This window comes from Cornus florida, unplaced genomic scaffold, assembly GCF_030987335.1.
Source record: "Cornus florida cultivar Cherokee Brave unplaced genomic scaffold, ASM3098733v1 CherokeeBrave_3.0.0_Hap2_Chr10, whole genome shotgun sequence".
Taxonomy (NCBI): domain Eukaryota; kingdom Viridiplantae; phylum Streptophyta; class Magnoliopsida; order Cornales; family Cornaceae; genus Cornus; species Cornus florida.
Genome location: NW_026775580.1, coordinates 36917833 through 36944256, shown reverse-complemented (window position 1 = coordinate 36944256; position 26424 = coordinate 36917833). Strand labels below are relative to the sequence as shown.

Below are 26424 nucleotides of genomic sequence, written 5' to 3'. Positions count from 1 at the left end.
CGGCCCAAAAAATGGAAAAAATGTAAAAATAACCAACCTTGCATTTCGAAGAGCCCTGAACTCAATGGAATACTCTAAACAACTCTCTGACACACCCGACACACCCCACGGTGTCCGGTACACAAAACGTGAAAAGATAAAAATGCCCTTACATCAACAAAATCTCCGAAAAAATGAAAAATGGAGAAAAATGGAAAAATTACATGAATGGTCCCCTGTACCGGTCGACCAAAATGGCCATTTCGGTCGGCTGGTTATGAACTTTATAGTGACTGAACTTACTGGAAAGATTAGCCAACCGAAGTGGCCATTTCGGTCGGTCGAAATGGCCCTGTAAGCTGTGAAATCTGGATAAAACTGCTATGAACCTGAAACTATGCATGAAGCTTGTTATGAAACTTTACATTGAGTAAATCATGTTCCAGCACATATGTAATCATAGAATATGGATTTCAACATTCATTTAAGTTCGCTGACAACATAATTATACATGATTGTTCATAGTCTCTTACAAAAGAACAAGAGCTTATAAAAATTACATTTCCATGCGTTCCATTTGTTTCCACAATCTCTACATTTGTAACACTATACAAATTACCCCTTATCATTACAAAGATACAAAATAAAAGTCCCAATCCCATCTAGAATTGTGGTGAATTGTCGTCCGCCACTTCTTTCTCTGAACTTGAAAAATGTTGAAATAATGGAGTGAGCATAGGTTCAGTAGAAAGTGTCTAAGACACACTTCTTATAACCCCGTGAATCCATGCAAAGAATAGGTAAAAAGGTGAGCGGGATCATACCATAGGGAATACACTTAAATAACTACAACGACAAGTGTTTAACGAATGTCATCCAATCACAATCATACCATATATGCTAATGGAGTGCAATATCATGTAAATGTTGTTCCCCATTTCTGAAACATTTTCGTTTCAACCTCCAAACCGTTAGTGTAATCCGACCCAAGGCACCTCCAAGGCGTCACGAAAGGAGGATTGGCTAATTATCCACGACCACAAGGCACCTCCAAGGCGTCGCATCCGGCCTAGTTAGCTCAATCCCTAGTCCTCTCTAGACTATACTAACATCAAGGACCACTAGGCACCTTCTAAGCGTCCGGTTTTCGTAAACACTTTTCGAAAATATCTTTTTTCCAAAAATCAATTTCCTTTGTTTTCAAAATACTTTTCCCTTTTCTTTCCCAATGGATGCATGAATGCCCCATGTTTCAAATCATAAATTCAACAATAGAGTTCTTCACATATGTTTTCCAAAGTAAATTTCTAAAATATGTTTCATTCAACATTAGTGTAACGTACATAATTTCTATTTCACATAGGCATGCTTATACACAATATAGCACAAACACATAGCCACATCTCTCTTATACAACATTTAAGTAATTTGCAAGAATTCAACTAATTAAGCATGCACATCAACAAATTATAGAAAAATAACTCACAAAAGTATAAGAAAATCATGTATTAGAAACCCCTACCTCAAAAGATATAAAAACCCCCAAAATTCCCAAATTCCAAGCCAAAATTCAAAATCTCTAGGTTGGCTAAAACGGTGCTTGGCTCCTATCAAATCGATGGCCTCGACGAGCTCTACAACTTTGCCGAAGGAAGTACTATCAAATTCCTAAAGGTGTGTGCTTAATCAAGCCTTGAAAGCTTGATTGGAAAAAAAGAAAAAGAAAAACCAAGGGGGAGAGAGAAGCTGCCGGGAGTGAAAGAAGAAATAAGGCTTGTAATGGCCTTTAGGCCATTAAAATCTAGTGGTGGGTCCTAGCACTAAAAAATCCAACCTTTTTCTTTTTATTTCCACCACAAAATATATATCTACACATGCACTAATTAGTACAATCACATAAATTAACTCACAACATTAAAGTTATGCACAAAATAAATATGTATGATATGAAATGGACCCAAGACACAACTCCTGTGCACAACAATTCCAGTAGCGGGTCCCACCCTGAACTTTTCGGCCCAAAAAATAAAAAAATGCCGAAATGGCAACCCTTGCATTTCAAATTCCTAAACTCATTGAAATGCCCCAACCAACTCTCGGACACACCCGGCACACCCCACGATATCCGGCATGTATAACAAGAAAAGGCGAAAATGCCCTCGCAAAAACAGAAAATTCTAGAAAAATAAAAAATGGCAAAAAATCGGAAACATTACAATTTAAGGCCAAGGTACCATTCCATTTCAATGTATGCTTCCTATGTTAAATGCATACTTTTGTAGGCCTTACTTGCTCACAGGTGTTGTAACTACATTTCTGTGTCATGCTATTTGACTTAGATTATTGTTTGGATAGCATTGGGATCTATATATTGGATGTAGGCGAAGTCTATGGCTATTAGACCTTGTAAATTGGCCATTTTTTAGTTCCCTGGGCTTATTGGTCGGTTGGTGATATAAATCAGCCGACCGACAATGCATTTTTGGCTCGGACAGAATGTAGGGAAGCCTGAAAGGTTGTTTCGACTGGCTAACCCTCCATTTTCGGCTGGCTGACACATGACTTCAGCCGACCAACCCAACCCAACACACCAACTTTTATAGCCCGACTTCGTATGATCATATCTCCTTCATTTTAACTCCAAATTGGGTCAAATTTGAGTTCAATTTCAAGGTTTTTGAGTTAGATTTTGCAGTAGCTATCTATAGTCCATAAGTAAGTAACTTAAGCAAACAACAACTACCAGAAAGCCACAAAGAAGGGGTTTGTTTGCCTAGCCTTTTGGGTCATTCACCTAGGCAAGTGCCTAAGAATGATTCGTTATGTTGAAAGTTTTCAGTTTAAAATAGAGCAATCGGGTAGAGTCGGCAAAGAGGAGAAACAAGTTCTCCAGGTTTAGCGCAGTCGGATATAGGTGTAAAATGAGTGAACTGGCTGTGTGAGATAGCTGCTTCACTTTTCTTGATTTTGACCTTCCAATGGTACCAATCCCGCCACATATTCCATTTGTAGAGAGAGCTATGACTATTTTAGTGCAGGTTGTTCTCAAAATCGTTGTAACCGAAGGGGGCAAAGGTGTGAGATCACCATCATTGTGTCTAGAACCTTGCAGCATGTGTTCGAATTACCATTTAAACTAATGTTGACCTTATATGATTCACTTAGAGTCACCTAATTTATCTTTATACCTTGATTTTATCATTTTACCCTTAGGCGGTGTCGAGTCGGGCTAGAACCCATATAGTATTTCGGACCCTCTGGTTCGAGTCGTTACAAACTCCATCCATCATCTAAACACCTCAACCATCTCACCTAAATTCCAATAAAATATACCATAATTTAGGCCCTCTTTTGCATTTTCACTTATTATAGAATAATTAATTTTTTGGGATTTTTTTTGGGTGGCCAAAATGTAGTCAGATTGAGCCTCTCGGATAATATATGTTTATATTTATATTAATATATTCAAAACAATCTCTCTTACTTTATAAATACAAAAACCCTTATTTTAAATTTTACGTCTTTAAGGCATAGACATTAGTTAGTTTTTTTTTTTTTATTATTATTATTTTTTTTTTCCCAAAAACGGTTATCTCATCTCAATAGGAAACAAAAAAAAAAAAAAATGAAATAAATAAATCATGCATATGAGAAAAAAATAGAAATCACATTGATAATGGTGAAATGGTGATTTTTTATTTATTTTTTTATTTTTTTCATCCTTTACCTTTAATTGGTTCACTTGGCAACGTCTAATTAACTTTTTCACCTGTCTTTTCCTAATATTCGCCTAACCACCTCATCTGCAGAACAATCCCATCCAACACTAATAAAGTGTACATTCTATATTTCTTATTAATTTGTGAATGTGGTGATGTGATGACTGAAGTACAATTATTTATTTATTTATTATCATTAGTTCCTAATGAAAAAGATGATAATTGAGAATGCTGTCATCTTTCAAACTCCCACCTTGCAAACTGAGTGCCGAAGGCAATTCACAACAACAAAAACCAAAATTTGGAGTAGCCGTTTTGCTATTACACTCATAAAATTAATTCCTAACGGTCAACCAACCTTGCATTTCTCATCCTCCCTTCCTATTCTTCATAACCTAGCATTTCAACAGCCTTCAATTATCTTTCTGCAGAGCTTTTTGTAGTTTTGACCATGGCTTCATTAAACTCATCTTGGTCATCTAAGAATTAAAAATCTGAAATCACCTCGAAACCTGTTCATTTAGAATCAGAAACGCGTAGAAGTACTATAACATGAAATTGTGCATGACATAGTCAGTAGAGAAACACAAGTCAAAGATCCATTTCCGCAGAATTAGTAGTATATCTTTGTCGATGTCATATAAGTTCTTGCTTCTTCTTCTACTACTAATTTTATTTTTATGGTGGCTGATTAAGTCTACTTTCCTAAAAACCATGCAATTTAACACTCTGAAAGAGATAAATATCTTAAAACAATATTAATTGGTCATTTAAAGTATGAAATCTAATCAATAGAACAGATTCTTCACTCTCAAATTTATATATGATCAGTCACTAATTGTTACAACCGCGACACGTTTAGAGCCCCATATGGAACCTTGCTATCAGTGCCTCTAAGAGGCAGCCAACGGATGATCATGTACGCGTTGGAAGGGGTAAGGCCCTTCTTTAAGATCATGTCAATTACTTTGTTCGTTGATGATATTGTTCCTCGCGGTGGGTGGTTCGTAGTAACAAAAATCAAATTTGCATTCGTGAAGCATTCCTATATGTTAATACATATGGAGATATCTTGCAAAGTATGAATTCATAAATTTTCATGAAGGATAAAGCCTGTCTATTAACTTGTGGCCTTTCAAACCCCCAAGTTCAATGAATCCAGAATATCGAGTTGATATTAAAGTCAAAAAGCTATGCAATTGCACACCAAAATCATTTGTAAATGATGGCAAAGGACTGTCCTGTAAGGCATATTTTAAGCTAGTTTTAGGCACACTTCCTCAATTGTTAAGTTATCTACAGACATAGTTGAATGGTTTACCAATGTTTTCATTTGAAACTTCGCCGCCTTTTCCGAATGCAAATGACATGTTAGTAGTTAATTAGTAGAACTTCTGCAGGTTTTTGAATTCATTGTGTAGGACAATAGCCAACATCCTCAACTTCTGCACCAGACAAACGCAATTTACAATTTTCCATTGGACGTTTATCAGAGGAAAAATAAAAATTCTTGAACTTCGGATTATCTGACCAAAATATTTTATTCCATTTGGACCATTATTGCATACGAAATAAAAATTCATGAACTTCTATATTTCTTATTCATTTGTGAATGTGGTGATGTGATGACTGAAGCACTTTTATTTATTTATTTTTATTTTAAATCCATGTGGTAGCCTCTATCCTTGTTTCCTAATGAAAAAGAGGATAAATGAGAATGCTGTGATCTTTCAAGCTTCCAAACTAGCAAACGAAGTCCAAAAGGAAATAGATAACAACTTAAAGCAAATTTTCTAGTAGTCCCTTTGATATTATACTCATAAATCAGTTCCTAACAGTCAACCAAGCTTGAATTTCTCATCTCACCTTCCTATTCTTCATAACTAGCTTTTCAACAACCTTCAATTATCTTTCTTCAGAGCTTTTTTGTAGTTTTGAGTTTTGACTACGTCTACATACATTAAACTCCAACATCAGAAGAATGGCCTTATTTTCAATGGGAAATTCATCTTAAAAATCTGAAATCACCCCAAAACTTATTAATTAGAATCAGATACGTGTAGAAGTACCACATCAAAAATGTGCATGAAATACGTACTTAGAAACTGCAGAGAAACAAAGTCAAACATCCATTTCCACAGATTTTTTTTTTTTTTTCCAATCACATTATTTCTTGCTTTTGTTTCTGTTATGGTGGCTGATCAAGTCTACTTGCTCCAAACCATCAAATTTATTTAACTTCTAAGAGAGAAATATCTTAGACAGTAGCATTAATTGGACATATATAACACTAAAATCAGATGCAACAGATTCTTCACTGTCAGTTTTACATATTATGATCAGTCACTAATCAATCGTTGCAACTGAGACACATTTAGAGCCCCATGGAACAAAAATCAAAATTTTCATACAATGTACGTTAAACTATAATACATATGGAGATATCCTGCAAAGTATGAATTCATAAATTTTCATGAAGGAAAAATCCTTTCTATAACTTGTGATCTTTTAAAACCCCAAGTTCAATGAATCCAGAATATCAAGTTGATATCAAAGTAAAGTCCACAAGTTTTGAAGGCAAAGGGTAGTCTTATAAGACATATTTTAAGTTATTTTAGGCAAATTTCCTCAATGTGTATCATATCCCAATTGTTAAGTCAGCTACAGGCAAAGGTGAATGGTTTAGCAATGTTTTCATTTGACACTACGCCGCCTTTTTCGAATGCAAATGATATGTTAATAGTTAATTAGTGGAACTTCCCCAGGTTTTTGAATTCGTCGAGTAGGAAGTACCACCAACCTCAACTTCTGCACCAGACAAATTACACAATTTATAATTTTCCATTGGATGAGGTTTATCCGAGGGAAATAAAAATTCATGAACTCCTTTGTATTATCTAATCAACATAATTTATTCCATTTGGACCATTATTGCCTAATTATTCTTATCTACAATTCTCTGAGTCATACCTAAAATTCTCACATATGTCACATGGAACCATCTTTTACTGCCAAAATAAGAGAATACCAAGATGACTACTGTTGAAATGTGAAATCTTATATTCATTTATACTTTGAATGATACAGATTTGGTCAAATTACAGCCAAAAAAAGTACAGCTACATGAATTTTGAAGCAGATGCATCGTTCATGACATCGTTGAATCTTGAAAAGAAAATTAAGGATAAGGAGCCTATAAATGTCCATCCTCGTCAAAGAGTGTTTCTCATTGTCACAGAACTTCAAAACTCTCTCCAAGGCTATTAAAACTTCAAATTTTTTCTGCTATCCGAAACTTCAATCTCTCGGTCTCTTACCCTTTTAGTAACATGGCAGGACAAAAGCCATTCCTACAGCCTCCAACTTATGGAAACCTAATCACAGTTCTTAGCATTTATGGAGGTGGAATAAGAGGGATTATCCCGGGAACAATCCTCAGCTTTCTGGAGTCCGAGCTTCAGGTAGTGTAAATCTTCTGCACTTAAATGTCCAAATATGGCACATCCAAATTCATTTCTACAATACATATTGTGACGCTTCCAATTTTCTACATTTTTTATTTTCCGGTAATTCGTTGATGCAAGGGTATTTCGGTCTTTTCACGTTTTGTGTATGGGTTTTTAGTTGGGTCCATTGCACTTTGTGCATTTTAATTTATATGGATTAAGTGATATTTTATGTGTTGTATTATATATGTGTGGTGTAGAAATTGGAGTAAAAGAAAAAGGGAAAAGAAATTCAAAAATGGTGGGACCCACATGCATGTTTTAAGCCTCATTTTCTTCCTTCTCTCTTCACTCCCGCTGGAACCTCTCTCTCCCCTTCTAGAGTTTTCTTTTTTCTTTCTTTTGAGTTTCAATCTTTGAGACAAGATTTCTCTCTCAATTCTTGCCGAATTTAAGTGTCGTTTGAGGCAAAACAAAGAGCACGATGAGCTCTGCGCACTAGTACCAAAAATTTCAGCTTTGGTGCCCTCCTTGGATTTCGAAATTTGGAACCCATTTCAAAGGTTTTGTCCAATCTTGAGGTAGGGGCCCTTAATCCATGAAATCTTGTGCTTTAGTGAGTTGATCTACTTGATTTGTGTCTTAGAATACTTAATTATGTTAATTATACTTTAAATTGACTTGATTGAGATATATAAACATGTGAGAATGTGTGTTAAATATGTTGTATGAAAAGCTTGCTTATATGATAACCATGGAACTATGTGGATTAAATGCTTTATGTAAATAGCATGTTTATGTGTTGATTTTCATATGCCAAAAATGCTAGAATCTTGTTATATGCCGTTATGAGGTAAATCCTTTGGGAATTTTTGTGAACCATGCCTTGTTAGTTAAATTTGAACTAGTCGTGGGATTATGAGTATGGACATAGCATTGATGCATTTATGCACTGGCATTGGGCATGAAAGGGAAGAAATCGTTTTGAAAAGAAAAAGAAAATTTTGGGAAAGTATTTTAATGAATCGGTTTTGTGAAAACCCAGTCGCCGCGGGAGTACCAAAGGGTCGGAAGGTTAATATAGCCTAGAGGGAACTAGGGAGATTGTCCTAACGTGGTTGAGCTAGTTGGCCCCATAAAGACGCCACGGGGGTACCAAGGGTCAGGGATACTAGCCAATCCTTCTTTCGTGTCGCTGCGGGGTCACCAAAAGGCAGGTTATATTAACAGTTTACAAGTGATTGTTTTAATTTTGAAAACGGGAAGCGACATCAGCATGCATTGCATTCCCATTGCATTATGTTACTTATACGGAGATTGATTATTATATTGTGGTTTCCCTACATGGCCTGATCCCCTTTCTCATTGCTCTATTCTATGTTTGGATTCACGGGGACACAAGAAGCGTGTCTTAAGTGCTACCTACTGAGCTTTATACTCACCCTATTATTTAATAATTTTTTTTTTAGGAAACGGGAAAGAAGTGGCGGATGACTTCCCACCACAGACCTAATTTGGATTAGAGGACTTCTTTTGCTATTTTTGTATTAAGTCCTATATTTTTGTAAAATCTTAGTTTGTTATATTTGGTATAGAGATTTGTGAACTCTTGTTATTGTAACTATATTTTGGGACTGTATTTATGATAATTTGGATTAAACGGTATGTAGATGTTCCACCATGAGATGGGCCATGTTGAGGTATAATTAACGGATGGATGGGATGTTGGAGTATATTAATTGTATTATGTGTTGGGACAGGTAGGAGGTGTTTTGAAAGGCCAGGAAAGGCCATTACCTTTGTTTTTTTTTGGGCAGGTGGTTGTAGTCCCTTTTTAGGGGAGGTCATGCCAATTGTTTTTTTAAAAAAGGGTATCAGTTTAGAGTCGTTACAGAATGGTATCAGAGCAATGGTTCGAAAACCTAAGGACGACGGGTAGGGTTGACCTAAGTAGGACTTGAGTTGATTTGGATTTGTTGCATGTTAAAGTGTTTATTGTTTTGAGAAGTACACTTACTTGATTAGTTGCTTACGTGTATACGATTTTGAAAAGCTTGCTTACCTGCGTACTTGCTTATTTGCTTACATGATTACATGTTTGTATATTATATGTGTGTAGTATTGACTTAAATGATCGATGAGTAAGTGTTATGGGTTCAACATGTAATCGTTAAGCATGCGCACTTCTGTGTTGTATTAATTCTATGAGTTATCACCTATGACTGGGGTAGGTATCAGTATTGTGAGCAAGGGTGATGTGAATAGCACAATCTTCTGGGTCTGGTTTGATCTGAATGCGTTGTTCCACTAGGAGTCTTTTTTTTTTTTTTTTTTTTTTTTTTTTTTTTTTTTTTTTTTTTTTTTTTAAAGACTGGCAATGGTGAAGAGGTTTGATCTTAGGTGTTATCCGGGATAGAAGTCCTTATTTTCTTGCATGGGCGAGAATTTATGTTGTGTTTCCTCGGTGTGGTGAGTGGACTTTTGGGGTGATGGATTAGTAGGGTATGGTGTGTGAGTCATGAAATCATTTCGTGTAATTAAAGTTGATTAGATGTCAATAGACGTGAGGTGGCATGTAGTGTATGACTTGTGAGGTTCTAGTGCTGTATGGGTTGAGTAAGGTTTGTATTTGGATTTTTATTTAGAAGTTCACTGATGTTAAGGTTGAGAGTTGTCCCTTAGATTACTGTTGGGAATAAAAGTTGAGGTTGATCTTAAGTTGGCGACGGGATGAGTAGGTTGCACCTTTTGTTATGATTTCCAGTGACAAAGGCAGAAACTAAGTGTGATGTTGTTTGGTGATCATAGAGTATTGGTCACAGATTGTGTTGAGCCAGGATAAGGAGTGACCTCTTGGGCTTGGTGGCCTGTTCTATTTGATTTATTTGTTTTGTGGCCTTGTGGGCGGGTGTGTGTGAGCGTGTGCAGGTGGCACCAGAGGGCTACCACACTGAGCGAGCTACGAACACACAACTCAGATGAAATCGATGTGGACATTCCATTGTGTTGGATAGTAATTGTACCGATTGGCTGGGTAATGATAGTGTTGGGGGCATAAGAGTAGTATACCCTTTTGTTTGGTGGGATAGGTTAGTTGTATGCGTGACTTGAAGGTCCAATTAGATACTAATGAGAGACCATTATTTTGTAGTCGTCGTCTGCTACAGTTTATGTGATTGACCATATAGTGTAGTGTTTATTTTCCTCTTAGGGACTGTTTCTGTAGTGTGCCATGTATGATTCTTTTCTTGTGACGGGTTGTTGCCTATAGTGTTGGGTATCACGAGTAGTGTGTGTTTCATGTTGGGTTGGTATCACTCTTGAATGAGCGGTTGGTTAGTAGAGGCTTGTTAATGCCAAGGGATTAGAGTGGTGTAGTTGTTTTGGGAAGGATGATCGTGGGGGTGTTAGTATTTGAGGCTCCTGTATTGGAGAATAAGTCAGTTTAGGGGTGATCCCAGTATTCAGGAAGACAGCACTGATTGATCGCATTATTGATAGTTTTGAGGAGACAGTTGGGTGTTGAGCATTTTGGATTCTTATGTTCGTTTTTGTTTGAGGATTTGTTGGCAAGGCATTGCCGTGTGAATGTTCTTTTCTAGTGGTAAATAGTGGTTGTTATGGGGAGCAATGAGAGCTATGCTTGTTCTTTGTTTACGATGATATTATCTTAAGGATGTTCGAGGAAAGATCATTTAGAAGTGACTTGATGGTCTGATGGGATAATAGGTTTGAACAGTTGTTGGAATGAGTGACAATGGAAGTGTTATGATGTCATGGTATGATGTTTAGTGCTGATGAGAATGATGGTTTCTAGTATGATCCGAAGATGGATTAGAGATCGTGAGTGTTGTTGTATGTTGTTAGGTAAGTGATGGGAAGTGTGTGCCAGTTGAAGCGATTGTGGACGGCTTAGTCCTTAGAGCCAATGAGAGTGGTGTTGCCGGATAGGCATCTTTTTCTTTTGAGGAGTCAGTGGACAGTCGTGATTGAGGTTACGAGTCTTGAGTGTATGGTATTCGAGGTAGTGACGTCTAGGAGAACGAAGGTGGAATGGGTGGTAAAGTGTTTTTTTTTTTTTTTTTTTTTTTTTTTTTTCGACTTAAAGGTTGTCATTTGGAGTAACAGTTTTCCGATGGGAGCGAACGCGGTGTCCAATGTACAGTGATGGTTCCTAGTGTTAGTATGTTAAGGGCATTGGTGCTTTTATCTAACTAGTTTTGGTTAGCATAATGTTGCAGAGAAGTGTGTACGAGGTTTTTTGTTAATTATGTAGGACGGTCCGGTAATGGGCGAGGTCGCTTAGATTAGTGCTCGTGGTTCCGTATGAGTTCCAAGTTGATCCTTCTCCTTGGGTATAAGGAGTTCAGTTCATCTCAGGTGAGATTAGGTGTTCATGGTTGGACGACTGGTGAGTAGTGTGTGATAGGATGTCCGATTCATTAAGGTACAAGTTGTTGGTCTCTTGTAAGAGCGGGGTTTATTACCCTTCCGTTTGTTCTAGTCTTGGCAAGGACATCGTTGTTGTGGGTCTTGTCTATGCTTAGAAGTTGTGCACGTCCATGGATGGACGGATTTGTGAGTAGGTGTTGCGCTGTTAGAATTTGACGATTGAGGTTCTGATTGAAGGAGGTCGACTTACTTCCACGAAGGGAGTTATAGCCTTTAGCTTTGTAGTGTTTGTTTTGAGAATGGTTTTGACTGGTAGGATATGAGGCACAGGTTACCGATTAGGGATTGTGTTTCCGTTATTGGTATTAGCGGTGATGGCTAGGAAATGTGTCGTGAATCGCAGTTTGAGGATAATTGGGTGATGTGATGTGACTCATGTATTTGGATGTTTTTAGAAGTGATTGATTCTAGTAGTGTCTTGAGGATAGGTGTTGGAATTGTTGAATGTTATGTAGTTAGAGAATGATTATGGAATTCCATTGGGGATAATAGGAATGATTGATCTTGGGTTTTAGACCTTAGGTATGAGATAGCTGCATTGTATATTTTGACGAGGTCAGAATTGGATTGGATGATGTTATGGAGTTGTTTACCTGGTATAGGTATTATGAGAAAATTAGAGAACGTTGATGTTGGTTGGTGATTGGGACATTGGTGCCGCATTGTCGTGTTTATTATGGTTATGTGACTGTGTTATGATTGGAATTATGAGAGTAGGTGTATAACTGTATAATTGTTAAGGTAATGTAGAACGATGGATTGATTAGAAAGTAGATCTTATGGTTGTTTTGTGGACTGTGTGAGACTGTGTTTGAGGTTTAGACTTGAGGACAGGGACAATGTCTGTGTCGAGATTGGATTGAGGATGAGAATGGCTTGGCCAACCATTTCTCCTGAATCAATCCTTCTTTGGCACGATGTCGGGTCAAAGGTCAATGATCGCTCCGACTTGTTAATGATTGTGAGAGTATGGTACTGTACGTTGTATGGGTGTGACAATGTGGACTTACATGATTTATCTTGGGTGACGAAAGGTGTTAGGTGGTATTGGGCGTTTGATAACGGGTTAGTGGTACAATCATTGATTATTAAAGATCTTGTTTCAAGAAATTGTGCCTTGGGTGCAGGATAGTATGCTTATTAATTTGGTGATAAATGTATATATGGTTATTGGAGGACTCATTATTTGATCATGTTGAAGTTGTTAAGTGTAATGATTATTGTATAAGTGTGATTAGTATTTGTTGGTACAGTTATGTGGTGGTGTAGCTACTTCTTGGATAGCAAGTGTTTGGTCTATCAAAGACGTATGGACTAAAGTTGAAATGGATTGAGAGATGAACGGGATTCCTTGTTTGTGGTTTGGTGTGTGTTCTTTAGAGGATGAGTTGTGGTTGGATGTCGTCTTAATTGGTAATTTGGTGACCGTTTATCTTTTGGGCTAAGAGACTTTCGTGGTAGTGTTGAGTGGACCGATGTCCATTATGAGTCAGGCGTATGGTCTGGTCGGTCTTGTGTTGTGACGTGGTAAGAGTTGGGTAACCGCATTAGTTTCTGTGGTGGTATTGGTGACATCCAAAGTTCAAGGCAGTAATGTCGGTGGGTTCATTATCTTGGGGTTTTGAAAGGTATTCTTAGAGAGTTTGTAACTGTGGACCACCTTCTTAAGGAGGATAGATTTCGAGGACGAAATCTCTTTAAAGAGGGTGGATTGTGACGTTTCAAATTTTCTACATTTTTCATATTTTCAGTAATTCGTTGATGCAAGGGTATTTCGGTCTTTTCACGTTTTGTGTATGGGTTTTTAGTTGGGTCCATTACACATTGTGCATTTTAATTTATGTGGATTAAATGGTATTTTATGTATTGCATTATATATGTGTGGTGTAGAAATTGGAGTAAAAGAAAAAGGGAAAAGAAATTCAAAATTGATGAGACCCACATGCATGTTTTAAGCCTCATTTTCTTCCTTCTCTCTTCACTCCCGCTAGAACCTCTCTCTCCCCTTCTAGAGTTTTCTTTTTTCTTTCTTTTGAGTTTCAATCTTTGAGACAAGATTTCTCTCTTAATTCTTGCCGAATTTAAGTGCCGTTTGAGGCAAAACGAAGAGCACGATGAGCTCTGCGCACTAGTACCAGAAATTTCAGCTTTGGTGCCCTCCTTGGATTTCAAAATTTAGAACCCATTTCAAAGGTTTTGTCCAATCTTGAGGTAGGGGCCCTCAATCCATGAAATCTTGTGCTTTAGTGAGTTGATCTACTTGATTTGTGTCTTAGAATGCTTAATTATGTTAATTATAGTTTAAATTTACTTGATTGAGATATATGAACATGAGAATGTGTGTTAAATATGTTGTATGAAAAGCTTGCTTATATGATAACCATGGAACTATGTGGATTAAATGCTTTATGTAAAGAGCATGTTTATGTGTTGATTTTCATATGCCAAAAATGCTAGAATCTTGTTATATGCCGTTATGTGGTAACTCCTTTGGGAATTTTTGTGAACCATGCCTTGTTAGTTAAATTTGAACTAGTCGTGGGATTATGAGCATGGACATAGCATTGATGCATTTAAGCACTGGCATTGGGCATAAAAGGGAAGAAATCATTTTGAAAAGAAAAAGAGAATTTTGGGAAAGTATTTTAATGAATCGGTTTTGTGAAAACCCGATCGCCGTGGAGGTACCAAAGGGTCGGAAGGTTAATATAGCCTAGAGGGAATTAGGGAGATTGCTCTAGCGTGGTTGAGCTAGCTGGCCCCATAATGACGCCGCGGGGGTACCATGGGTCAGGAATACTAGCCAATCCTTCTCTCATGTCGCTGCGGGGTTACCAAAGGGCGGGTTATATTAACAGTTTACAAGTGATGGTTTTGATTTTGAAAACGGGGAGCGACATCGGCATGCATTGCATTCCCATTGCATTATGTTACTTATGTGGAAATTGATTATTATATTGTGGTTTCCCTACATGGTCTGATCCCCATTCTCATTGCTCTATTCTATGTTTGGATTTACGGGGACACAAAAAGCGTATCTTAAGTGCTACCTACTGAGCTTTATACTCACCCTATTATTTAATAAATTTTTTTTTAGGAAACGGGAAAGAAGTGGGGGATGACTTCCCACCACAGACCTAATTTGGATTAGAGGACTTCTTTTGCTATTTTTGTATTAAGTCCCATATTTTTGTAAAATCTTAGTTTGTTATATTTGGTATAGAGATTTGTGAACCTAGTTATTGTAACTATATTTTAGGACTGTAATTATGATAATTTGGATTAAACGGTACATAGATGTTCCACCATGAGATGAGCCATGTTGAGGTATAATGAACGGATGGATGGGATGTTGGAGTATATTAATTGTATTATGTGTTGGGACAAGTAGGAGGTGTTTTGAAAGGCCAAGAAGGGCCATTGCGTTTTTTGTTTTTGAGCAGATGGTTGTAGTCCCTTTTTAGGGGAGGTCGTGCCAATTGTTTTTTTAAAAAAGGGTATCAGTTTAGGGTCGTTACACATATATAGAGTCAAATGAAGTTTTCATCTTGCAACTTTGCTTATGCAAAGTAACTTGCAATTAAAATGCTGCTCCGCGACCTTATTGTATTGCCAATATGAATAATCTTCTTAAGTGCTAACTCTATATGCTTTTGTCATATGGTGCAGAAGCTAGATGGTGAGGATGCAAGAATTGCAGACTACTTTGACGTGATTGCAGGGACGAGCACAGGTGGACTTGTGACTGCCATGCTTACTGCACCGAATGAAAAGAACCGTCCTTTTTTTTTTTGCAGCCAAGGATATCAAAGACTTCTACCTCGAAAGCTGCCCTAAAATCTTTCCTCAACCATGGTAATTATTTATAACGAAGTATATGCTAGTTAACTAGTTATAACAATGCAATATATTCTTTATGGTTGTTAATTACTATGGGTTTTGAACTTTTTTGAATGACAGGTCTCCATTTCCTCATACAACAAAGATAATTAAAGCCCTATCAGGACCAAAATACGATGGGAAATACCTCCACAATATCGTTAAGGAAAAACTAGGAAACACAAAACTACACCAGACATTGACTAATGTGCCAATACCAACATTCGACATCAAGATACTCCAGCCAACAATCTTTTCCACCTATGAGGTAAACAACAACCCAAGCTTGGATGCCTCACTCTCAGATATATGCATTGCAAGTTAGAACAGATTCTTCACTGTCAATATTACATATCATTAGTCACTGATTGTTACAACTGATACGCGTTGAGAGCTCAGATGGACACATTATATCATTCTGATTTTACCATTGTTTCCTGCTAATGCATGCAACTTTCATTTTCTTTAAGATTATGTCCATTATTTTGTTCGTTGACGATATTGTTCCTTGTCGGATCGAGGTCACAAAAATCAAATTTGTCATTCATGAAACTTTGATAAGATGTTCAACTGCATTACATAGAGAGATATCCTGCAAACTAAGAATTCATAAATTTTATGAAGGATATATAAAGCCTGTCTAATAACTTGTGGTCTTTTAAAACCCGAAGTTCATTGACTAATCCAGAATATCAAGTTTATATTAGAGTCAAGTCCATAAACTATGCAATGGCACAGCAAAAACATAAGTGAATGATAGCAAAAGAAAGTCTTATAAGGCATTATTTAAGTTATTTTAGGCACACTTCCTCAATGTAGCATTTTGAATGGCTTACCAGTGTTTTCATTTGACACTACGCCGCCTCTTTCGAATGCAAATGACGCGTTAGCAATTACAACTTCTGCAGGTTTTTGAATTCATTGAGTAGGCAATACAAGCAACCTCAACTTTTGCACCAGACAAGTTTTCGAAAAAAAATTTTAAAAAGTTCTGCACCAGACAATTACACAACTAATTTATTTTCCATTGGATAAGGTTTATAGAACTCCATTGGATTATCTAAAAAAGAGAAAGATAATATATTCCATTTGGACCATTATTGCCAAATTAGCTAGTCTTACCTACAATTCTGAGTCTCACCTAAAATTCTAACATATAGTGTGAAGTCTGTGTACATAATTGTGTGTGTGTGGTGTGTGATTTAAATGAAAAAGAAAAAGAGAAAAGAAATATAAAATAAAGTGGGACCCACATCACTTTTTAAGTGATTTGTGAGACCAAAATTGGTCTCTGCTGCTCTCTCTCTCTCCCGACTGCTCTCGGCTTCTCCTTTTTTCTTTTTTCTTTTCTTTTCACTTCAACTTCCATTGTTGATTGCTCCTTCATCTTTTGTCGGATTGAGGTGCCGTTTGAGGCAAAACGAAGCTTGTAGCGAGCTCTACGCATCCATACTATCAATTTCTAGATTTGAGTCTTCCTTGGAGCTCGAATTTGGAGGACCTATTCTAGGGATTTCTGCTTGGATTGTGAGGTAGGGACATCTTAAGCCATGGAATCTTGCTCTATAATGAATCATGCTCCTCTATGTGTGTTATAGCATGTTTAATTGTTGTTGATTTTGATTAAAATGATTTAATTGACAACATGCTAGTTATGTAAATGTGTATAACATGGTTGAATGAAAAGTATGTCTATGTGATAGTTGTTTACATTTTTTTTGAGGTTACTAACATGCTATAATGATGCCATGAGAATATGCTTATTTATTATTGTGCTAAGTTCTCATTTGTCATTATATTGAGATCATGACATGAGCCTACATCTCATTGGGTTGCATGAAAAAGGGAAGTGGTTGTCTTGAAATGAAAATGGGGATTTGGGAATGAATGTTTTGGAAAAAAATTGGTTTTGACAAACCCGGTCGCTGCGGGGTTACCAACGGGCCAGAGGTTAATGTAGCCTAGGGAGGACTAGGGAGAGTACCCTAGCGTGGTTGAGCTATTCGGGCCCCTCAACGGCGCCACGGGGTCACCAAGGGCCTAGGGACGGTAGCCAATCCTCCTCTCGTCACGGCGGGGTTACCAAAGGGGGTTACATTAACTTTGAACGTGATGGTTTTGAGAATGAAAACGGGGAGTGACATTAGCATACATTGCATCTCACTCCATTTGCATTTGTGTATGATTGAATTTGACTTGTACTTGTAATTGTTTTTCCCCTTCAATGCATGTCCCCAATCTCCCATTGGCCTATGCTTTATTTGGATTCACTAGGACACAAGAATTGTGTCTTAAGTGTCACCTGCTGAGCTATATGCTCACCCCTATATCTATATATATTTTTTTTCAGGTCTTGGAAAGGAACTGGCGGATGACAACCCACCTCAAGCTTGAACGGCGTTAGAAGTCCACTTTTGTATCTTTGTATATTCCCCATTATTTTGTAAAACACTAGAAGTGCAAAGATATATAATTATTTTGTAGAACTTTGTCTTGTAATATAACTAAAGTATTGATGATGTTTTGGATGGGGATTTGATAGTATGCAACTTGTTGATGAATGGATGGATAATCCTAGTTTGAAGCATTGTCTAGATTAGTTGGTTGTATCATTATCTTTTGTTGCCGTGAATTCGGAATTTAAGCCATGACAGGTTAAAAATGCAATTAAACAGGTTGTGATAGGCCTATTTTTAGGGGAGGTCATGCCGAATTTTTTTTGTTTAAAAAGTATTAGTTTTGAGTCGTTACATATAGTGCCCAGGGGACAATGTTTTTGCTGCAAAAGCAAGAGACTACCAAGATGACTACAGTTCCAATGTGGAATTTTCTATTGGTACGTTCATGCTTTGAATATTATAGACTCAGTCAAATCTAATCCGAAGAAGTACAAAGCTGCATGAATTTCGAAAAAGTACAACCGCTGCATGAATTTCAAAGCAGATGCATGGCTCATGAAATCGTTGAAGCTTAAAGAATAAGAAGGATAAGGAGTCAATAAATATCGAAGAGTGCATGCTTCTCAAGATCAAAACAACTTCAAGGCTCTCGGTGTCCGAAAGCTCAAATTTAAATATCCATCCTCGTAAAAGAGTGCTTCTCATTCTCACAAAACTTCGGAAACTTCAAATTTCTTCAGCTATCACCCTTTTAGTAACATGGAAGGACAAAAGTCAATCGTACAGCCTCCAACTTATGGAAACCTAATCACGGTTCTCAGCATTGATGGAGGAAGAATAAGAGGGATTATCCCGAGAACAATCCTCAGCTTTCTGGAGTCTGTGCTTCAGGTAATTTACTTCTTCTATACTCAAATGGCAACACGGCATTCCTGCGATAAATATACAAAGCCAATAGAAGTTTTAATTAATCTTTCGGACTTAGTTTATTCAAATTGTCTATATATATGATTTTTTTTCATTTGCTGCAGAAGATGGATGGAGAGGATGCAAGAATGACAGACTACTTTGACGTGATTGCAGGGACAAGCACAGGTGGTGTCACGCCCCAAAATCCTAAATACATGAACTCTTGTCTCGTATTAAGATTTGGCATGACTTTCTTTACACAACCACAACCTTACAATAAAAATAATTAAGTAAAGAAGTAGATGTAAACCACCCTCTAATTTATTAAATCGATACAACCATAATATCAAACAACCTTGTCAAAAATAATCCATGATAATTGGACAAAATGAACTAACTCTCAAAAAAATATCGTCATTCTTATTACAATGCGAAAATTGAACTAAACCAAAGAATACGACAAACAAGCCAAAATCCATCACCATCATGTAATCCCATCACGTTCCTACTCAACGTGTACCTGAAATGTGATAATGGGGTGAACTCACAAGCTCAGCAATAAATGCTAAACACAATCATCGTTCAGCAAATTAACCTTACCTTGTATTCCTGTATATATAAGCAACTCAAATAAGTTCATTATTCAAATGTGTGTAACCCAGTTAATTATAAACTTAATAAATAACCATCTTTTATTTTTAATAAATCGGCATATCTCATATGAGCTCCGGCTCCCGTCCAATAAAATGGTGTGAATCGTATAGTCCCTGACTACCAAAAACACACGTGTGGCTGGATTGTACGTCTACTCCCCAGATGATCCCTGATCACGTCCACACAATAAGGGCTCATTAGACCCATGGCCATAACAAAAGGGTAGTGCACTCCCAAATAGGTAGGTCCCTGACCATACCCAGGAGTCATCATAGGGTCAGTCCCTGAATGCCCTCCGACTAATCCAAACTCATCATTATTAATTATGGTGAATTATGAGAGACATTATTAATTAATAATATAAATTAATAAGTAATACAACCAAACGCACTTTTACTTTAAAACAGAACCCTAAAGACCCAACTAGTGGGAGTACAAAATTTTTAGACATAGCCTATCCTTAGATACATGACCCTGCAAAATTTCAAAATCTATCGCTTAATAGTTTTTCCGTACTCCCTGTCTTTGTATTGAAAAAAATAATACTTTTTCAAACAGTTCACATATGATAAAAATAATATTGTGAAAAATATCATAATTTTTGGAACATTAATAATATATTTCCCTAATTTATTTCTAATTCTAAATCAGTTTAAATTATTAAATAAAAATAAATAAATAAATAATTTCTGATGGACAAAGAAATGGTCTAACATTTAGATCTTGACTAATGGACCACACAGCCTAACTCGTTGGCCAACTGCTCACACCCTAGTCCAAACACGCCCCTATACACCATCCAATGGCCCAATGCGGGTGAAATCAAAACACCCAAAATGAGTCTTCCACCAGTTTAAATTATTCTTTCCAGGAGCTCAACCAGCAACTTCTAAGTTGTGTTTCCAACCATGCATAACCAAGTCCAAATCCACTTTGTTAAATACAGGTCATCCCACAATCATGGACTATTTATTGCTTAATTTATTAACATACACATGAGAATTAGTTTATGAAACTAGTTTAAACACCATAATTTTTTAATCCCAAAATAATGATCTCCAAGATCCAGTACTAATGACTACATCACTGCCATATACCAACGTACCCACATAAATCCCTCTTTGACTGAAACTCTACAAGAATTTCCTTCCTATAAATATATATCTACCACATGAAGACTACTTTACTTCAAACAGTCCACACATAAACACACGCACATACATCTATATATATATATTTACATTAGATCAGATTTGTCATTAATCAGAACTTAAAGTTAAGATTATATGGAATTTTATATACTCAAATACAAATATACTTAAAGGTTCACGCATTTTAATTATAACCAAAGTAACTCTACAAATTACATACATGCAGTCATTCTCAAACATGTAAATATAGATATATTCATATATAAATCATTATTATTACTATAAATTGTAACAATGGAATAAACTAAATTTCATATTCAACCAATAAACATTTTTCGTAAGAAATGTAAAGACTCTTAAGATTACTTGATTAAATACAACTACTCATGCAACCAATATATATTGTATTCTTAATCAGTAACTTGCAACAACATATTAAAATATGCTAAAATATACATCTTTTAAGAAGTTACGAATATATATAGAACTACAATGCAAGATTAACTTGCCTGGGATAATAATTAATTCTTCCTTCCTACGCGAATTCCAGATTATCGTTCCTTCCCTCGGCTACTGCAGAAAGACACGACGTCAGATCACTCTCTCTAGGTCTCCGTCCTATCATGCTGTATCGCGCTAATATTATTATTATTTTTTTAAAATAAATCCTCGTAGAACTAATACAACGTGAAAATATAAAGGATAAATATAACTGCATTTGAGATAACCTAGGACTCTTATTTAAAGTTTTAAATTTTAAAAGAAAAACTCTATTATCTCTACTATCACATTAAAATACTAAATACTAAATAATAAAAATAATGTATGAAATTTTAGGGTTTTACATTCTACCCACCTAAAAAGAAATTTCGTCCTCGAAATTTGCATACCTTATTCGAAGAGTTGTGGGTACTTTTCCTTCATTTCTGACTCTAGCTCCCAAGTAGCCTCTCTCTCGTCCTGATGATTCCACTGCACCTTCACTAGAGGTATCTCTGTCCGCCTCAACTGTTTCACTATACTGTCAACGATGCGAACAGGAGTCTCAACATAGGTTGCATTAGGACGCAACTGAACCTCTGTGCAGTCAACTGCCTGAGTTTCATCCCTCAAGCACCTCCTCAACATAGAGACATGGAAAACATCATGAACAGCAGATAGTCTGGGTGGTAAGGCCAATCTATATGCCACTTTCCCAATACTCTCTGTGATCTCAAAAGGTCCAATGAATCGAGGAGCTAACTTCCCTTTCTTCCTACCAAATCTCGTAACCCCCTTCATTGGTGATACTTTCAAGAACACCAAGTCACCCATACTAAACTCCAAAGCACGATTGCGTCGGTCTGCATAACTCTTTTGTCGACTCTGAGCTGTGCGAAGTCGATCTCGAATGATGGCAACCTTCTCCGTAGTCTCTTGCACCAACTCTGGCCCCAAAAAACTACCATCACCAACCTCAGCCCAACATACAGGTGAACGACAAGGTCTACCATAAAGTGCCTCATATAGTGCCATGCCGATACTAGCCTGATAGCTATTATTATAAGCGAACTCAACCAATGGAATGTGATCCTCCCAACTGCCCCGAAAATCTAGCACACAAGCACGAAGCATATCCTCCAACACCTGAATGACCCTCTCGGACTGGCCATTGGTCTGAGGATGAAAAGCAGTACTCAAACTCAAAGGAGTACCAAAAGCTGCTTGGAAACTACTCCAAAATCGAGATGAAAAACGAGGATCATGATCTGAGACAATAGACACTGGCACTCCATGAAGCTTAACTATATCTCTAATATAGATCTTACACAATTCCTTTACAGTATCAATAGCTCGAATGGGTAGAAAATGAGCTGATTTAGTCAATCGGTCCACTATCACCCACACTGTATCATGGTTATGTATCGACCTCGGTAACCCCACAACAAAATCCATCGTCACATGTTCCCATTTCCACTCAGGCATAGGCAAAAGCTGTAATAGTCCTGCTGGTCTCTGGTGCTCAGCTTTCACTCGCTGACAAGTAAGACATCTAGATACAAACTCTGCCATATCACGTTTCATGCCTTCCCACCAGAACTGCCTCTTAAGATCATGATACATCTTAATGCCACCTGGGTGCACTGTGTACCTAGAGTGATGTGCCTCCTCTAAAATCTCTCTCTTGAGGTCTACTAAGTCTGGAACACATAGCCTACCTCGAAATCTCATACCACCATCAGCTCCATACGCCCAGTCAACATTGCCTTCATCATTAACAGACTCAACTGCTTTGGTCTATAACCTGTCATCCTGAGTCTGAAAATGAATGATCCGGCTGATCAAAGTAGGTTGTACAGTCAAACTACAAAGAATAGCCCCTGTACTCTGAGAACTCGGCATGATAGAAAACTCTGCCAATGCCTCTAACATCATCCACTCCTAAATCATCATAAAGGCAACTAATCCTCTCGGTTTCCGACTCAAGGCATCTGCTACCACATTCGCCTTTCCAGGATGATACTGAAGAGTCATATCAAAATCCTTCATCTTCTCCATCCACCTCCGTTGCCTCATATTCAACTCCTTCTGAGTGTAGAGGTATTTGAGGCTCTTGTGATCAGAGAATAACTCAAATTCCTCGCCATACAAGTAATGCCTCCACACCTTCAATGCAAGAACCACTGCTGCCAATTCCAGGTCATGTGTAGGGTAATTTTGCTCATGTGGCTTAAGCTGCCTAGAGGCATACGCTACCACCTTATCATCTTGCATCAATACACAGCCAAGACCCTGATGTGATGCATCTGTGTAGATCACAAATCTCTCACCACTAGCAGAAATGGTAAGAACTGGTGCTGATGTCAATCTCGTCTTCAGCTCCTCAAACGCCTGCTCACAGCGGTGGTCCCAAACAAACTTCACATCCTTCCGGGTCAACCGGGTCAAAGGTGCAGCAATCTTGGAGAAACCCACAATAAAGCGCCTGTAGTATCCTGCCAGTCCTAAGAAGCTACGAATCTCAGTGATAGTAGTAGGCCGTTTCCAACTCATCACAGCTTCCACCTTGGCAGAATCTACTGAAACTCCATCCTTAGAGATCACATGCCCCAAAAACTGAATCTGCTCCTGCCAAAAGTCACACTTCTCAAACTTAGCATAGAGTTGATGCTCACGCAAAGTCTGAAGTATAATGCTCAAGTGTCTCTCATGCTCCTCCTTAGTCTTGGAATATATCAGGATGTCATCAACAAATACTACAACAAACTGATCCAAGTATGGTCAAAACACTCGGTTCATCAAATCCATAAAAGCTGCCGGAGCGTTAGTCAACCCAAAAGGCATGACTAAAAACTCATAGAGGCCATAACGAGTCCTAAAGGCAGTCTTAGGAATATCCTCCTCCTTAATCCTCAGTTGATGGTATCCAGTCCTCAAGTCAATCTTAGAAAACAACTGCGCCCCTCTAAGTTGATCAAACAAATCATTAATACGTGGCAATGGGTACTTATTCTTAATAGTGACCTTATTCAGCGCACGGTAGTCAACACATAAGCGGAGTGACCCATCTTTCTTCTTAACAAATAAAACAGGTGCTCCCCAAGGTGATGTGCTAGGTCGAATAAACCCCTGATCTTGCAACTCTTGAGTCTGCTTCTTCAACTCACTCAATTCAACTGGCACCATTCTGTAGGGTGCCCTAGAGATAGGTGAAATACCAGGAGTGAGGTCGATGCTGAAATCAACTGCCCTCCTAGGAGGCAAACCCGGAATATCCCGAAACACATCTGCATACTCTGACACTGTAGGCAGCTGCTCTATAGTCACGCATTGCTCAACCACCTCGATGTGGGCCAGAAATCCCATAGTCATGGTGCCCTCAAACTCCCCACACTTATATTGAGAAGGTAACTGTCCCGGAACTGAGAATACAATAATCTTCTCATGACAGTCCAACTGAGCATGATATCTAGCCAACCAATCCATACCCAGTATAGCATCAAATTCTCTTATACGTAGTACTATTAAATCAATAGGATACTCCAACTCCCCAATTGTAACAGGGCAAGCACGACATATTCTATCAAGTGTCGTCGCGCTCCCGAGTGGAGTTGTAATAGATAAGGCATTACTTATATGTCCAGGTTCTAATCCCAGTGTATCCACAAATGATAGTGCAATAAAAGAATATGAAGAACCTGAATCAAATAGTACTCTAGCTATACTGCCATAAATAGTAAGTGTACCTTCCACTGCTGGTGGTGCACGATCCTGTCTCCCATCTGGAACAACTGCATAAACCCTTGCACCTCCCTGTTGCTGTGGTGCCTGACCTTTCTGCTGATTATTCTTTTGAGGCTTAGGACAATTACGAGCCAAATGTCGTTGCTCACGACAATTGTAGCAATGCCCGCTGAACTGATATGGCTGTGCATCGTGAGGTGTGGCTGGTACTAAAGATGTGGATTGCTCACCTTCACTAACTCTCTGCCGTTTCCCTGCTCGCCAATCTTGTCTACCTCTCTGCCAAGACTGACCCTGCCAGTTTCTCTGAGTCTGCTGCTGTTGACCCCTCTGATTTTGTTGAGAGCTGCTCTGATTCTGTTGAGAGCTGTTAGCCCCCTTACTTTTCTGCTCTGCCCTACGCTCCTTCTGTTTCTGAAAGGCAATGTTATTGTTCTCCTCTACTGCCATGGCACATTCCACCATTTTGGCATAAGTGTCAAAACGATGACCGACCACAAACTTCTTCACATGAGAGATCAACCCCTGCTCAAACTTGCTGACCTTGTGTAACTCATTCGCAACAATGTGAGGAGCGAATCGGGATAGCTCTGTAAACTTCTTCTTGTACTCACTGACTGACATATCATTATTCTGTTCCAGCTGCATAAACTCAGTTGCCTTCTTCTCCTTCACTAATTGTGGAAAGTATTTGTCGTTGAACTGAGTTTTAAAATCATCCCAGGTTATAGTTGTAATGTCCACAACCATCCTGGTCTCTGACTGCCACCACTGGCGCGCCTCACCAGATAAAAGAAATGCACCAATCTTCCTTTTCTGCACCTCAGCGCAGTCCATCATCTCAAAATACTTTTCCATATCTTCAATCCACTTCTCAGCATCAAGTGGATCGGTAGCTCTAGCAAATTCAACAGCCCCCAATTTGCGGATATCTCTAATAAATCCAATCATAGGATTTGGCACATGAGGTGCATCCTCCAACTGAACATTGTCATGGTCAACACCACCACGACCAGCACCTCCCTGACCTCTACCTCTAGCAGGTCGTCTTCTGCCTCTTCCAGCTCCTGACATCCTATTTTCAGTAAAGAATGTCAATGATAAGTCTCACATGTAATTTATACTTTAACTGGAGCATAGTAAGAGAGCAATAATTCGTAAAAGTATATGCTCCTATTCTTACTATCACTTCTCTTAGCTAGGTATTTCTTAACCTAGGATTTGATACCATTTGTAACGACCCACTCCACCACATGGTATGATATTGTCCGCTTTGGGCCTGAGCCCGCACGATTTTGCTCTTGGGCTTCACCCCAAAAGGCCTCATACCAATTGGAGGTGACACACTTACATATAAGCACTTCACCTTTCCTCTACCCAGGCGATGTGGGACTGTGCACCCGTAGCTCGCCAGTGTGGTAGCCTGACAGTGTCTCTCCTTGTGAGCGGGTGTGCCGTGAGCGGGTGCAAGAGACACTGTCAGGCTACCACACTGGCGAGTTACGGGTGCACAATCCCACATCGCCTGAGTAGAGGAAAGGTGAAGTTCTTATATGTAAGTGTGTCACCTCCAATTGGTATGAGGCCTTTTGGGGTGAAGCCCAAGAGCAAA

The 26424-nt window shown here is 38.1% G+C and overlaps 1 protein-coding gene and 1 long non-coding RNA gene across 2 annotated transcripts in view; both read left to right on the top strand.

Annotated features, from left to right (window-relative positions):
• Positions 1–13595: 13595 nt before the first annotated feature.
• LOC132279498 (uncharacterized) lies at positions 13596–15619 on the top strand. Its single transcript, XR_009471329.1, has 3 exons — positions 13596–13807; positions 15266–15451; positions 15557–15619. It is a non-coding gene; the product is annotated as an uncharacterized LOC132279498 (long non-coding RNA).
• A 3014-nt stretch (positions 15620–18633) lies between these two features.
• LOC132277500 (patatin-like protein 2) overlaps positions 18634–26424 on the top strand; it is a 28754-nt gene continuing 20963 nt past the window's right edge. Inside the window, exons 1-2 of the mRNA XM_059779355.1 lie at positions 18634–18765; positions 18906–18969. Coding sequence (XP_059635338.1) covers positions 18634–18765; positions 18906–18969 — 196 coding nt within the window. The remainder of the gene's footprint in view (positions 18766–18905; positions 18970–26424) is intronic.